Here is a 17,289-nt window from a genome sequence, read left to right as displayed (position 1 = left end):
TTTGATTCAATACTGCATGTTTTTTGATTCAAATAAATATTTATTTGCATCAATAAAATATTTTTTTTGAATGGAATAAAAATTTACTGGAATCAAATATTCGATTATTTATCATAAGTAAGTGTTTTAATTGAAACAAAAACCTCTTTAATTGCGGCAATTATTATTTTATTTGATCCAAATACATAATTTATTTGCATCAAATGTAAGAATTTTTTGATTCAAATAAATCAATATTTGAATTGAATAAATAACATATTTATTTACTAATTCTTCAATTTCTAAATTAAATTCTTACTCAAATAAATAAATTAAAAAATATGTAATTTCTGCATACTATGATCGCATATTTTGACATCATTTATTTAAAGTTAAGATATTAAATTATATTTTCCAATTAAATGCAATTTATAAAATATAATTAATTATATGCTTCATGATTATTATCATGAATCATCCCAGGTGAATTTTCAAAAAAAAGTGTAAATATATTTTTATTAAAAATGCGTTTTTCGTTCTTCTGAATTATTGTAAATATTAATTTTTTTGAAGATGAAAAAATATTTGACTTTTTGACTTAGAAAATTTTGCTATTCGATCATATGTGAGTGTGTTATTTTCAAAAAAAGTGTAAATATATTTATATTAAAAACGCGTTTTTCGTTGTTCTGAATCATTGTAAACATTAATTTTTTGTTGATGAAAAAATATTTGACTTTTGGACTTAGAATATTATTAAATAATATATATAAATAAATGAATAGTATCAAATAACTGATTATTCTCATTACACTTAAATATTTAATTGATCAAAATATTTTATTTTCCTTTAATAAAATAGTGTATTATTTAAATAACGCATTATTTATATTAAATAATTTATTTAATTAGAATTAATAAATTTATTGTATCAAATACTTTTTATTTGTATCAAAAAAATGAAATATTTGAGTGAAATAAATAAATAAATTAATAGTTGCAAGTAACTCATTATTTTCGTTTCAAATAAACATGTAATTGATTAAAATATTTTTTTATTTGTCTTGATAAAATAGTGTATTAGTATTAAATAATTTAGTTGACTTGAATCAGTTAAATAAAGTTATTGTTTCAAATACTTTTTATTTGTTTCAATAAAACGAAATATTTGAGTGAAATAAATAAATTAATTGTTTTAAGTAAATCTTTATTATCGTTTCAAATAAATATATTTAATTGATTGAAATATTTTTTTATTTGTCTTAATAAAATAGTGTATTAGTATTAAATAATATGGTTTACTTGAATCCATTAAATAAAGTTATTGTATCAAATACTTTTTATTTGTTTCAATAAAACGAAATATTTGAGTGAAATAAATAAATAAATTGTTTTAAGTAAATCATTATTATCGTTTTAAATAAATATTTAATTGATTGAAATATTTTTTTATTTGTCTTAATAAAATAGTGTATTAGGATTAAATAACGAATTATTTGTATTAAATAATTCAGTTTATTTGAATCAATTACATAAATTTATTGTGTCAAATACTTTCTATTTGTACCAAATAAACGAAATATTTGAGTGAAATAAATGAATGAATAGTTTCAAGTAACTCATTATTTGTATTAAATAAATTCATTTATTCAATTCAATTTATTATTTAATTGAACCAAATACGATTTATTTGGTTCAAATAAATGCGATTCAAATAATTCAAGTTATTTGAATCAAATACATATTTTTTTTAATCCAAATGAAAATTATTTGAACCAATTAAATATTTTTCAAATAATTTAAAGTATTTGAATCAAATAAATTTTTTTTCAGTGTATAAGTGAATTATATTCAGTTACAAAGAAAGTACATACAATGAAGTTCTCGACACCTCAGCATATCATCGATTTTGATATTTTTGATTTGTCTCAAATTTTATTTATCATTTCACTACTATATTACTATTACTCTTCGGAAAAAAGCTTGATAATTTTTTCGATTTTTTATAGACATTTATGAGATACAAATTTTTCAAAATTTAATATTTTTAAAAGTTTTGTAAATATTTTTAATGTACATATCTCTATTGAAAATCCCTGTACAAGATTTTGTACAAGAAAATGTACATGTTCAGCAGCTGAACTTGTACCAGTTCTGGAGCGGAAAATGTACATTTTCTTGGTAATTTTTTTATTAAAAAAATGAAATTATAAATCATCTAAGTTTATGTTTAAAAAATTTTTCATTTTATAATAATAAATTTTTTATCTTGAATTAAATATTGTATATATGTTAAAGTTGTGATTATCCCAATTTCTTGGAAAATAGATTTATCAGATTTTGAGAAATTCTCAAATTAAGAAATTATAGATTCAAATTTATTTCACTAGAATTTCACTAAAATCGGAAAAATATTTCACCATGAAGCAGGAACTGACACGGAAACGAAACAAAACGCCAAATCAATTTTGTGTAGTGTCGTGTTCAATCACAAACACATTTAATAATTTATAATGTTTTCGTGTTCTGACCGGACACTTTTAAATTAATGAAATGTTTCCATGTCCCGACCAGATACTTTTGAAAAAATTAAACGTTTTCGTGTCTGAACACGACGCTTACAAATTTTTTAATGTTTTTGTGTCCGGACACGATACTTTTAACATAATTAAATGTTTTCGTGTTGTAACCACTTTTGAAAAAATTAAATGTTTTTGTGCCTGGACACGACACTTTTAAAGTAATCAAAAGTTTTCGTGTCTGGACACGACACTTTTAAAGTAATCAAAAGTTTTCGTGTCTGGACACGACACTAAAACTTTTTACATGTTTTCGTGTCTGGATAGGACCCATTTTCTCATTGTAAAATATTCTCATGAACAAATTTATTTGTTACACATGGGTTGTGTCATTCATTATTCACATCACCTGTGACGTGCTTTTTTTAGACAAAATTCATGAGTTTATAGGGTCGTAGATTCCTATGCAAGAAAAGTTTGGAACATGTACTATATTTACTTCAAGTCCATGTCGTAAATACTCCCCTCCATTCAATGCGAAATTTGCTTGAAATCCATTCCCTTTTCGGATGGATTTCTTTCAACGGAGATAGAAATGATAGTGCGCATGCGTGACTTTCGTTCACGTATCAGTCGAAGAGTCCAGTAGTAGGGCTGTGCCAGTTCTAAAACAGTTTGACCTTGAACCCTTTTTTCAGCCCTCTTGGCCCCCCACCACCCCCTAATTTGCATATTAACCCTTTCATTCACCACCCACCACCCCCTAATTTACATATTAACCCTTTTATTCACCACCCACCACCCCCTAATTTGCATATTAACCCTTTCATTCACCACCCACCACCCCCTAATTTACATATTAACCCTTTTATTCACCACCCACCACCCCCTAATTTGCATATTAACCCTTTTATTCACCACCCACCACCCCCTAATTTGCATATTAACCCTTTTGATCACCACCCACTTTCAACCCTCTTGGTTACCCACCTTTTGAATTTTAATCCGTTTGATCACCCCCCACCACCCCTTACCACCCACTTTCAACCCTGTTGGCCACCCACCTTTTGAATTTTAACCCTTTTCGTCACCCACCTTTTGAATTATAATCCGTTTGATCACCCCCCCCACCCCCCCCCCACCACCCCTTACCTTCCACTTTCAACCCTGTTGGCCACCCACCTTTTGAATTTTAACCCTTTTGATTACCACCCACCACCACCCCTTACCCCACCTTCTTTCAACCCTCTTGGAAACCTACCCCCCCCTATTTTTCATATATATTTTTAAACTTTCACCCTTTTGGTCGCCCATCCACCCTAATTTGCATAACCCTTTTCAGTATAAACATATACGGTCCCAAAAATTCAAAAATCATAATTAGAACCTCGAGGAACAAAGGGTTCGCGAGATACCGCGCGGGACTGTGGGTGGTTGGGAGTGGGTGGCGCACAGTGGATGGCTCAAAAGTGAAAGGTGCGCGGCAGATGTGCGCGTACGGTTACCGGGGCCCGTTGGTAGTCCATGCGTCAAGTGGGGATGGAGTTCAGTGGTGGGATGTTGTGTATGGTGGGGACTACATGTACCTCAGGCGATTCTTGTGGCAAGAAAAGTCATTCTGTTTCAGCTTCCAGTATGAGCAGCAGTAGACCTTCAGCACTCGCAGCAGTAGAATTAAAATAGAGAATCTCACCCACATTCCTCCCACTTGGTCACCGTCTACCACCCACTCACGTCATTTTAAGCTTCCCTCCAACTTTCCACCCACTAATTTGCATGCCGATTATATTTTTCATGGTATGTAACTATTTTACCATATACTAATGTTGTTTTTTAGAAGAAGGCGGCACTTTTTAAAACTTCTTTTTTCCATGGTAAGCCCCTATTTTTCAATGGTAACTCTACTTTATCATAGACCGATGTTACCGACTGTTGTCGCAAGATGCCGCTGTTTCTCGCGGGAATTTTTAAATTTTTAACCCCTTTGCATAAGTCCCTATTTTTCAGTGGTAACTCTACTTTAGCATAGATCGGTGTTACCAACTGTTGTCGCAAGATGGCGCTGTTACTCGTGGGAATTTTTAAACCTCATTGCATAGTCATTTTTTTGAACATTCTACCCACTTTCCTCCCACTTGGTCACCCTCGACCAACCACTCATTTTTTAGCTCTTCTCCCACTTTCCACTCTCTTGACAACCAGAGTGGGGTTCATGCGCACTCCCTCTCTCGCCCCATCAACATTGCGCGCGCATTATTATAATAGAGTGGGGGTACATAGTATATGGTGTGTTGCGTGCGCAGTTCTTTTTTAAAGTGGGAGAAAAAGAAGAGTGGGGTTGATGGGATATAATGCAGAACACAAGCCCAGAGATAGCATAACTGTTACAGATATACTGATGCAACAACATCAACAGCAGCCACAGCATTAGCATCACTACTCCATCTTCTATAAGGTATATATATTCTACTTTAAATCCTTTTTTTTAACCCACTTCCCTCCCAGCTTAATTTTGATTTTTATATTAAAATTTTCCATTTACTTCTGCTTACAGATATAAAAAGAAATCATGGATTTACAAAAACTCAACGCTATTGGTCACATGGAAAGCTTCCTGCCAACAAAACCGCTTGCTGAGTTGACTCCAAATGCTTTATATACTGTAACCAAAATAAAGAGGGTGCAGACAAAATTCGGAGGTAGGATTGTAGCAGAACTAGATACTACATTCAACACTTTCCTCCCAGCAAGGTTCGCGAAGCTGTTCGAAACTGAACCTGCATCATTCACAATGATGGAAGAAGCCGCACAATCTCAAAAATTACAATTAAAATATATCGGCGGCAAGTTTAATGTAATCGAATTTGAATATAAGTAATATTAAAAAATTATTAAAATATAAAAAGAAAAAATAATTGTAATATAAAATTGTAAATATTCATAATGTGAGAAAAATAAATGTATTAATTTACATAAAAAAATGGTTTCTTTTCTTATTTTACCTTCATTATTAGTCTTAATACTAAGGGTATAGGTTCAAGTAATAAATAGACGTTTTTTTATTTTTTAAAAACTAATAAATTAATTTATTCAGATAAAGTATTTAAATTTTATTATACATAAGATTCAGAATTTTCATAAAAAGATTTTAAAGTAGTATAAGTACAATCCACTTCATCGACGCCATCTGATAAATTTCTCAATTCATTCGATACATTCAGAAACCAATTTCGAAGAATCATAACAATGTTTACAGCACAATGATTAGTTTGAGTAATATGATGTGTACATGTAGTTAACAATGATTCAGTTTTAATATTTTTAATCGCTGGACAGTCTATATCTTCTAAATTTTGCACATTTAACAAATATTTTTCTAACCACTGCTTTTTTTCAACACCTTTCGTGTAGATAGTTTTTGCACCTCGTAATGTTTCTTGTATAATAGTACGCAGTTCATCATAAGATACATCTCCAGACATCCAGTGGATTCCATGATAATTGTTTGTTAGCCAGAGATTTTCACTTTTATAACGTTGAGGTAATGAATTCCAAGCACATGGAGGTTCAAAGAGGTAAACTCGAGGTTGAGCATCAGCTTCAAGAGGAAGTATAGCCAACTCTTTGAAAATGAAATCGTTGCAGGGTTTCTTGAAGCCTTGAACGTCTACGATGAACTCCATCCTGGAATAGAAATAAATTTCTATCCCAGGAACGTGAGTTATATACCTCTCAGTTCAACCCCCACTACTTTCATTTTACCCCCTCCACTGCTTTACATCTTCTTAACTATACCGCTGATTGGTTTATACTGTACAATGCGATCATGTATAATGAGGCAATAAGCAGTTGTTTCAGCAGGTATATTATTTCTAGCTTCAAATTCCAAACGTACATCAACTGACGTTTGTTTGAGAAACTCGTTTTGTTTTGAACAATCAATAACAATTAGAGGAGCCAATGATTTAAAAGTGTCAAGCTTTAATATGGGTTCAGAATCTCTTCCATAGTAGGAAGATTGAAAATTAGCATACATATCATAAATTGTGTTGACGATTTTATTTGCCACATGACTCTTGTACTTGACGGAATTAATGGATATTCAAACATTTCCCATGATCGAAAACTCATTGAAATTAGTGGATCTTTCTCGATAAATTTCAATAATTTGATTTTATTATTATCAGATGGTAAAACATATGGCACTAACCATTCCACTTTATTAATTTGTACTTTGAACTGTTCATCTGCACCTTCGCCCGTTTGAATAATAGAATTTAAATCACTACGTGCTCTTATTAAAATCAGTTCATGTTTCGCATTCATAACAATTTTTTTATAATCTTCAGCAAAACCAAAAATCATACCAAGTGGTACTGATACATCAAAATATCCATCTTGTAATGACATTCTTGTATTCAATTCCATATTCAAAATTCCTGCATTTTCAGCGCGGTTAAGTTGAGGTGGTGTTAATGAAACCAAGCTTTTCATAGTAGTTGTATGTCCAACGTACTTGCAACGGTCAATCTCAATACCATTCAATTCATAACGAATTTCATCAAACAAATAGGCTATCGCATTGTTGGTGAAATGAATATTTTGTGTGGCATCAGTTCCATCAGCATTAGTCAACCTTCCAAAAATATGTAATACACTATTGCTTGGTAAAATAGATAAATCTTGATTTTGTACAATAATGCGAATTTCATCACTATTGTTAAACGATGAGGATGCATATGGTTGATGACTGTGAATCTCATAATTAGCTATGGATTCATCAAAATTCACTGATGCTGGAATGCTGAGAATCTCCTCCATTTTTCTTATAACAGCGACACAAAATAAACAAGAAAAAATTTTCTCCTCTTCTCTTCTTTCTCTTCCTTAGTTTTGATTTCTGACTCGTAGACCTAGCTGCTTCAGGAATTGTCGACTCTGAGGTGTTAACACCTTGCGAGCTGTATTCAAACTGATCTTCGATGGACATGGTGTTTGAGTTTTATAACTACTTCCGACTTTTCGATTATAAACAATACCCATTACATTGATTTAATGTGTAAACGGATTGTTATTGTCTCTCCTCTAAAATTAACTAAAATACCGTTCTGATCTACTATACGTAGCTGAATGTTATGTATTGTCCTTACGGCGACTGGAAGGTAAATGATGTGTGCTGGAACTTCTACAATCTTATATCCCGGTGGAACAGTGGGGAAAAATTCATGTATAGTGTGGACTTTTTCATTATTTATAAACGCTCCAGTGGTAATATTACATTCAATGCGTAGAGCATTCACTTTCAATATTTTTACAGGTAAATCAGAGGAATGTTTTACATTTGGTGGTAGTTTGCGAGCAGTGAATCCCAATAAACTAGCAATAGAATCTTCAGGAGTAAAGTCAATGCAAAGATTTGATTTAATATAGCATCGTAATGTACTATTGTTGCACTCTATTGACAAATAATTTTTATCTGTTATTTGACGTTTTAAATATGCTTCTATATCTTTAATTTCATAACTACCAGTAGGTATAGTAATCTCAATATTATTTATATAAAATTTGTTGGAACTTTCATCAATATTAGGAATTGAGTTATATGTAAATAAATCAACAAGTCCAAGTGTATAATTTTTATTAGGTGAAAGTTCAATAGGTGGGAAGTATGAAGCCTCCAGAACTGAAGACTTTCCCGTTAACGTTAAAGTAAAAGAGTCATTCATGTTGGACATCTACTTTTATACTGAAGGTTATAATCGTTTACATATTCTTATATAGATTAAAACTGTTCTTAACGTTAAGTTGCTTACATAAGAATTTAAGACATAAATGACCACATATAAATGTATCAAAATTTTGATATCTCTCATGATTATATTTGATATAGCTACCAACACCTAGATAAACAATGAGATCCAATGGTGGTGAAAGATTTCCAAAACTATCAAAATATTCAGTTTCATTGTTTATCTTTTTATATGCTACCCAATGTGTTCCAGGACCTTCTTTATTATCAAGATTAATTATGGCTGATTCACATTTATAAGGTCCTGTAATAGGTAATTCATTTCTCATGAAAACTCCACGAAATTGAGGTATTTTCATAAGTTTAGCATATTTAAGTAAATCATAGTCGGTTAGTGCGCGGTGAGGTAGCTTCAATATTAGTTTTTTTGAACACTCTTTGTATATTTCAATCCATTTCCTTGATGTGGTTTAATATAAAGACCAAGTCCTTTACGATAGGGTTTCAAATATATACCCTTTCCTATAGCAATGGCCTCCATTGTTTCATTATGTCGATGAGTTTCTGAAAGTTGTTTTTTAGCAGCATTAGCATCATTTACTGCTTTTACAATACCACTGACTCCACCACTAAGTGCTCCTAATGCACTAAGCCCCGCAAAAATTGGTATTAGCGGTAAAATACCACCAACTTTTGAAGGTACAGGAAGAATTCGAGGAGATGAAATTTTACATTTACTACCAAGATTTTTAATTGCATTTTGTGCACCAATCATTGCTGTTTTAATAGTGTCCGTTGCGTTATGATTATTTTTCATATTATTTTTAGCAGCATGAATAATCTTCCCTAATGTCATGCGTTTATTTTTCTTGGAAATTGTATTCCTCTTCTTATTCTTCGACTTCTTCTTCTTCTTCTTCACAATCTTTTTCTTAATATTATTATTAATTTTTAAACCCATCCCAAATTTAGATTTAGCTTTCATTATATTAGTTACAGCTAATGCAGCTGCTTTTTCACTAATTTTAGCGTCCTTGGAAATTACTCGTTCCCACGCCTTTTCCGCTAGTATTTTGTCTGCAGTATTTCTTGCAGCCACGTCTTTATCTTTTGAATAGGCTATATCATGCTCCTTACAAGCCGTATCCAAGGGATTTATACCAGGATCCCCTCGTGCAAGACGTTTTGCCAACTTTGTTCCAGGTCCACAATATTGATAACCAGGAATGTGACACTCGAATGGTAATTTGTTAATTAAAGTATTGAGAAATCCTTGACCACTGCAAGAATTTTTCTTCACTTTATCGTGAGTAATCATTCCTCACTCGACAATGGTCTATAACCAACTGATTGAGGGCGACTATATAAGTGGGGTATTTATAGTTTTTTTCGTTAGTCAATTCCAAGATGCAGTTCAAGGTACAAGCTGTACAACTCCCGATTGCAAATGTTGATAACCTCATTGAAACTAAAGGTAATGGGGTTAAACGACATGGAAGTTTATTTTCAAACAGTATTCGAGCAGCTTTTTGTGGACCTTCAAATTGTGGAAAAACGAATGCACTTCTTTCTCTGATTATACATCCGAATGGTTTAGGATTTGAAAATATATATTTATATTCAAAATCATTACAGCAGCCGAAATATAAATTTTTGGAACAAGTACTTAGTAAAGTAGATGGCATCGAGTTCTTCCAATTCAGTGAACATGAACAAGTTGTTACACCTAAAGATGCAAAAACTAATTCAATTTTCATTTTTGATGATATCGCTTGTGAGAAGCAGGACAATGTTAAAGCGTTTTTTTGTATGGGGCGACATGTTAACGTCGATAGTTTTTATCTTTGTCAAACATATGCTCATATTCCAAAACATCTTGTTAGAGATAATATTAATTTGCTTGTGCTATTCAGACAAGATGAAAGGAATCTCAAGCATGTTTACAATGATCATGTTAATACAGATATGACGTTTACACAGTTTCGAGATTTATGTTCAGTATGTTGGAACTCTGACAGATATGGATTTGTAGTTATTGACAAAGATAGAAATATAAATGATGGAAGATATAGGAAGGGATTTGATTGCTTTATCCAGTTATAAATATTAAGCATTTCAAGAGAATTGCATTAGTTCAGTTTGAGACTTTCATAAATAAACATGTTTCGAAAGGAGCGAGAGACACTACATCAAATAGCTGCAGCAAGTGATGCTATACGTCGAAAGCATCGTATTCTTAAAAGTGGCAGAGAGTCAGCTGAAAATATATTGAAAGAAACCTTTCAACCATTAGTTACTCCATTGGAAAAATTAGTGAATAAAACTAAAAATCCTATAAAGATTGAAAATTTTCAAAACCATGTAAAGAAAGAAGAAGAAGAAGAAGACTTTGAATCATCTTTTAAGACTGCCATTAGTAAAGATACACCTTTCAACAAATCTATTTATAATGATGATGTAACGTTTTATGATCCTATTTATGAAGAAGAAGACATGCAAAATTTATCAAAAGAAAATATAATTGATAGATTGTCAAATCAAGAGAATCATAATATTATTGTTAATGAGCAAAATAATATACTTAATGATGCCTTTCATGAGCAAGACATGTATAATATTAAAGACACAAGTAATATGATTGATACTATGGAAGAAGAAGAAGATTCTGATAAATTAACAAAGAAATTTCTACAAATGTTGGACAAAAATAGGAAGCAATATATAGATACGGTTTATGGAGTACGTAAGCTTCCCGAAGGTACATATATGATTGGTGATACGCAAATTAATTTTGAAGGTTCTTACATTAACCTAGTTGGGAAGAAAAAATATTCTAAAACGGATGGATTATTGGAACTCATATTCCGTCAAAAACCTGATCAGAAGTTAACAAATGCTAATGATTTCGTAAACTATAAAGAAATCCTGCGTAGTACGAATGCATATAGAAAAAACTATAGTCCAAATAAACCTATTCGTAGTAATAAGACTTTCAAATATACTAATGTTATAGCAAAACTTTTGCTCAAATCTGGAGATTCTTATTTGAAGAGAAAAACTCAATTACCGCAATTTATGACGGTGAAGAAGGAATCATATCCAGACTATGTCTATTGGGATGATCCAAACGAGATTGTTGAAACGCATATCCAAACAAAGGAAAATTTTATTTAAGAAAGCAAAATTCAAAGTTGGTGATAAAGTGCGAGTTAGCAAGTATAAGAATGTTTTTGAATAAGGATACACACCCAACTGGACAACTGAAATATTCACCATCACTCAAGTAAAATCAACAAAGCCGGTAACATACAAGCTAAAGGATTATCAAGATCAACCCATCGAAGGCGGTTTCTACGAAGAAAAAATTTCCAAAGTCAAATATTCAGATGTTTATCTTGTCGAGAAAGTTCTTAAAAATCGTCATTATAAAGTCTATGTAAAATGGCTTGGATTTGATAATTCTCACAATAGTTGGATAAATAAATCAGAAATTTAAAAGTTTCTAAAAGTTAAAGTTAACTATTTGAAAAGTTAAAGTTAACTATTTGAAAAGTTAAAGTTAACTTTTAGAAAAGTTAACGTTAACTATTTGAAAAGTTAAAGTTAACTTTTAGAAAAGTTAACGTTAACTATTTGAAAAGTTAAAGTTAACTTTTGGAAAAGTTATATGTAAAATGCATGTAAATATTTGAAAAGTTAAAGTTAACTATTTGAAAAGTTAACGTTAACTATTTGAAAAGTTAAAGTTAACTATTTGAAAAGTTAAAGTTAACTATTTGAAAAGTTAAAGTTAACTTTTAGAAAAGTTAAACTGACTTTGAAGTAATGTTGAACTAAAATGTAATAATGTCTTGTATTTATATGGAAGTTACTTTTAAATAAAATATGTATAAAAAATGTAAACTTTTTAGTGAATTTCTTTATTTCCTAACTGTTAAACTATATTAAGGTTCTATTAAATAAAAGTAGACAAAGTTTCAATGTATATAGAAAAAATTTTTCATTTATTTAAAAACCAATGTGTATAACAACATCAATAAAATATTTATCAATATAATAAATAACATCAATAAATATTCATAAATATACATAAAATTAGATTTCTCTTTTCTATTTACAATATAATACTTATATTCTATTACAATAAATACTTAAATTCTATTTTATAATTCTATCATTTCTACATCGTTTTCTATGACTTTATCTCTTTCTATAATATAATGACCCCATGCAAGAGTGTCAGTGTTGTGTTTCAATAAAAATCTTTTGTCATCATAAGGACTTAGGGCTATTTTTTTCTGTTTTAAAGTAAGAACCTTGTGGAGTTTGGAGCGAATGGAATATTGAGTTCGAGATTGGATTTTAATATTTTTTAAACAATAAATGTAATCATTAAAAGTTATATGTTTCTTAACTACATTAGACTTTACACCTTTTGCCTTTTTTAAGAAATCTTGATTATCTACACGTAAACTATACATTTTACTACGCAAACCAACAAATTCAGTGACAATCCTCCCATTGCATTCATCTTTCATAAGACCTAACACTTTTTTGTTGGCTTGCGGAATGCCATATACATTATTCATGGGATAATCCGAAGTATCAAATTTGAAAATGTCTGCTCTCATATCAGAATAGACATCCTCACATTTGATATTATAAATAAGGCTGTCAGTGTCAGTATAAAACAGTTTACAATTCATTCCATACTTTTTCCTCATGTAATCATAGTGAAAATCATACATCAGAGTTTTTGAGATGTCTAACACGCTAAGACCTATATAAATCGGCTTATTCATGTACACCTCAGTCTTCCTAAGTTCCACGGCTATCAAATTTTCGTTAAAGATAGCTCGCGTGTGGAAGTTAGGTTTAGCAATTAAAGCTTCTGCCCCATACCTACCCTCCCACTTTGTCACGAGTTTCACGTTTACGTGATTACGTACATTCTCCATTGTCTTACCATACACCGCATTGTTCATTAATTTAAACAAGTTTTTCTCGAATTCATTACTAGCCTTTGTTCGTTGACTAGTATTGAAATCGACATAATCTTTAAGCCAAGTTGACTGTTTAAATTGTAAAATGCGGTGGATGTGAACCAACTTAAGCCCATTGGCTAATGCTTGTTTAAGTGCACGATAATGAAGAATGTATTTTCGTTTCGGTTGGAGAGTAGTTAGAAGCTTTTCTTGCTTTGACCCTGGTGGTTTCAAGTGTTCAGGACAAAATGGGAAATCATTATGCATATTATGTAGTTCTGTAGGATAATCTAAATCAACTTCCAAAATATAACCTATAGTTGCATCATCTACAACGTTAAAATTAAAGTTATTGTCAAATTCTAAAACCCACTTGAAATCACCATAGGGAAGAGACTGTACCATGGCCCAACCATATAGATTATTAGCGTCTAAATAGACAATGTAAGAAGTCTCCTCATTGACATTGTGCTCTTTCATATATTGATTATTTGCTTTGGCATAACGATTTGTACATTGACTTATACCCCCTCTTATACCACGTTCAATAAACATTATCATATCAATGTCAGTGAGCAGTTCTAGTTTTACATTTGTATATTTTAACATAGCATCCCAAGTAAAACCCGGTGTCGTGTAATAGTGTGCAGGATCTAACCCGTATGCTTTTAGGCATTGTTCACGGAAATTTTCAAATACATCAGCAAGCAGCAAGATGTCAGTTTTCATATATAAATAAACATAATCACAAAGATTTTTACAATTAAATTCTGACCATACTTGCTGAGCATGTAAATATTCTTGATCTGATATATTTGAATCATTCAATGTACTATAAAAACGTTCTTTTTGGGGTAACTGAGTTTCTTCGAGTTTTTCCTTAGAGTCGAGATACTCGTAAGGAAAAACTCCTTTTCGGGTTAACAAATTAACTTTATTATCGCTATAGTTTGAAAAGTTTGATTTAACAATTTTGTATTCGTTTAAATATGATGATAATTTGTCTAAAGATGATGCCATAAATCTAAATGAATCTATGAATCTAAATTTAATGAGACTTGCTTCAACATGTTTGGTAAAACTAATATATTTTTCCTTGTTAATGGGAAGAACGTCAATTTTACCTTCAAACTCATTCGCGATTGCTTTAATAATAAAATGTGCATCATAACCACTTAAATTATGGAAGACTACAGGAACTATTCTAGAATCTTGATAATTGACATTACAATCTTGATGGGCTGCACCTCGATACACCCCAGTCAGATGGCAATGATCTCTAACTTTTACTTCTCCATGCTTGATAGTTTTCATACAAATATGACAAATATTAGCTACTTTAAATGCGGCTTTTTGATCTGCATTTAGAGTATCCATTGGAATATTTACCATAAATGTAGGTTCAATTTCTTCCGCCAACTTTTTCAACTCTTTTGCAAACCATCTCGCCGGATCTTCTTCATTCCTGGGTGATGCCCGGTATTCATTTAAAGAGTCATCATAACTCTTTAAATAGAATCCAATGCTGAGAAGTTGATGTTGTTGAACTACTTCTGTGTGACATACCATAGATGAAGAATTCTCCCCTGGAACTAGTAGACTCTCGCAATCTGCATAAATGATGAATGGTACTTTTTCTTTATTACAAAAGTTCTTGAATTGAATACTATTAGATCCAGGTTTAGGTAAGATGATTTTGGTGTTATTCATTTTCTGGCAATCCTCAACGTGCTCAGTAAGTTTATCGTTGCTTCTGAAGTAGTGAAGACAGCGATCGCAAAGTAATAGCGCATGCCCATTTGATGAAACTTGGTTATTTATAAGACGCGATAAAGATTTTATCCAAACATAGTGGAATTTGTTGGAACTTGCGGAATCTTCTTTATCATCATCCTCATCAATGTAGTGATCATCAACGCGTAGAAGATTAACATGTTTGGATTGTTTCTGCGAGGTTAGGTGTATTGGCGAGACTGTGAATTTCCCCTTTCGTTTAACAAGACAATAAACGTTTACTGAAATATTGTTAAGCACTTCAAATCTTGTAACGTCATTGAGTGCTACGGGGAATTTAATATTAGTGAAATTTAAATGATGTTGAATATATTCATAGTTTTGCAAACGAGATGGGTTTGAAGAAGCTTCATACAATGCCGATAATATTGCCCACTTGAAGCATTCATTATCCTTTTCATTTCTAACATTGACACAGGCACGTTTAGCTTTAATAGATGGCGGTAGATCAATGAAAGAACCAACACGCAAAGGATTGTATTTGTTAATATTGACATCTAATCTATGGATTGAATAGAGTTGCCAATTTGATTCTTTATCTTGAAAATCTTCAATTTCTTTAAGTGTTTTCTGCTTTACATAATCATTATACCAATCGCGTAACTCAGTTGAAGGGAAAATTGACTCTGTCTTATTAATGAAATATTTTATATCGAATTCTGTAGTACCGTCAGGTAAAACCTTTTTATATTTTGCATTGAATACTGTATATACTTTCAACGGACCGAACGTGTCTAAGCAAGTTTAAATGTGATTTTCAAAAGGAACAAAGGCATCATCTAAAAATTCATTAACATCTAAGTGACTTAAATTAATGACTGTACCGGTTTGTAATCGATTATTAAAAGCCGAATCAGTTAGAGCCCATTTAATTTTTTCATTTGATTGATTAAGTCCTGCACCGCGCTTCATCAGCGAATCAAAGTGGCATTTCAAGTAATTTATATGATGTAATAACGTTAAGATCCTATGTTTTTGAGGAACTGAGAAGCTATATTTTCTAAAAAATTTAATTAAAATTGCATAATTTTGTATAGACTTGTGATGCCATTGAATCGTGATGAGTCGATCCTCATCGGATTTTCTAGAGCATAACTCTATATTGGCAGCATCAATGAAATTGTCTAAGGCTTCACAAATCTCATTGAAACTATCAATAGAGGTGTATGGTTTAGATGTTTCGATATTTCTACGATTAGCCATTTTTTTTTTAAATTCTGAAAAAGATTGTATGAGGAAAAAGCTGAAAAATCTGAAAAGAACGCTGAAAATAACCTAAAAAAAAAATCTGAAAAACCTATGAAGAGAATTTGGAATAAGTTGTAAAGGAAGTAGTGGAAGTGTAGGGAGTGGGGTGGGGTATAGTCCTCGATGACAACTGCTTTTTAAAGATGTCTACCGAATACGATGTTGCGAAGCTTCACTTTGCTCGTTTAAGTATAACTGAAACAGAAATAAAATTACAATCAATTTAATGTATATTAAGATAAATGTTTGCGAAAGACATGTAAATTGAGTAAACTTACAATGCTGCTACACAATTTGGCAATGCAAATGAATGTTTGTCTCTTGTAGGAAGATTAACTTGCTAATTTTTTTGAATCTATAACAGAAAAAAAGGATTATGATTAATTTGATATAATTTATACATAAGAAAATATAAATAAGATTAACTTACACTGATGCTCTTGGTAATGCTTCTTCAACAAAGTTTTGTACTGGAATGAGACCTCTGAAGAGAATTGCTGTAGATATATGACTAGTGCCAGAGGTCTGATGCTGCTGATTCTGGAAGCTAGAACAGAATGACTTTCCTTGCCACGGGAATCGCCTGAGGTACATGTAGTCCCCACCATACACAACATCCCACCACTGAACTCCATCCCCACTTGACGCATGGACTACCAACGGGCCCCGGTGACCGTACGCGCACATCTGCCGCGCACCTTTCACTTTTGAGCCATCCACTGTGTACCACCCACAGCCACCCACTCCCAACCACCCACAGTCCCGCGCGGTATCTCGCGAACCCTTTGTTCCTCGAGGTTCTAATTATGATTTTTAAATTTTTGGAACCGTACATGTTTTTACTGAAAAGGGTTATGCAAATTAGGGTGGATGGGCGACCAAAAGGGTGAAAGTTTAAAAATACATATGAAAATTAGGGGGGGGAAGGTGGGTGGTAATCAAAAGGGTTAAAATTCAAAAGGTGGGTGGCCAACAGGGTTGAAAGTGGGTGGTGGGGGGTGATCAAACGGGTTAA

General features: G+C 31.8%; 2 protein-coding genes across 2 annotated transcripts; both read right to left on the bottom strand.

The window, feature by feature from the left end:
* Positions 1-6,479: 6,479 nt before the first annotated feature.
* On the bottom strand, positions 6,480-7,319 carry LOC127282336 (uncharacterized). The gene has a single exon (XM_051306507.1). The coding sequence runs from the start codon at positions 7,317-7,319 to the stop codon at positions 6,480-6,482; it is 840 nt and encodes a 279-aa protein (XP_051162464.1).
* A 5,091-nt stretch (positions 7,320-12,410) lies between these two features.
* On the bottom strand, positions 12,411-16,868 carry LOC127282335 (uncharacterized). The gene is made up of 3 exons (XM_051306506.1): positions 16,705-16,868; positions 13,994-15,528; positions 12,411-13,885 (listed from the first exon to the last, which is right to left on the bottom strand). The coding sequence occupies exons 1-3, from the start codon at positions 16,866-16,868 to the stop codon at positions 12,411-12,413; spliced, it is 3,174 nt and encodes a 1,057-aa protein (XP_051162463.1).
* Between the last annotated feature and the right edge of the window lie 421 nt (positions 16,869-17,289).

The sequence above is a fragment of the Leptopilina boulardi genome, unplaced genomic scaffold (genome assembly GCF_019393585.1).
Source record: "Leptopilina boulardi isolate dan_hultmark-lab unplaced genomic scaffold, ZJU_Lbou_2.1 LbouV2_298, whole genome shotgun sequence".
Classification (NCBI taxonomy): Eukaryota; Metazoa; Arthropoda; class Insecta; order Hymenoptera; family Figitidae; genus Leptopilina; species Leptopilina boulardi.
Note: the sequence above shows the minus strand (reverse complement) of the source record. Positions and strands in the feature narration are given on the sequence as shown.

Bases quoted from the DNA above. Each gene is read 5' to 3' on its own strand.
- LOC127282336 (XM_051306507.1), bottom strand. From the start codon at position 7,319: ATGGAGGAGATTCTCAGCATTCCAGCATCAGTGAATTTTGATGAATCC.
- LOC127282335 (XM_051306506.1), bottom strand. From the start codon at position 16,868: ATGTACCTCAGGCGATTCCCGTGGCAAGGAAAGTCATTCTGTTCTAGC. The intron at 15,529-16,704 runs GTAAGTTAATCT...TTCAATCCATAG, and splicing joins GCATTACCAAGAGCATCAGT to ATTAGATGTCAATATTAACA. The intron at 13,886-13,993 runs GTAAAAATCTTT...CATACGGGTTAG, and splicing joins AGTATGGTCAGAATTTAATT to ATCCTGCACACTATTACACG.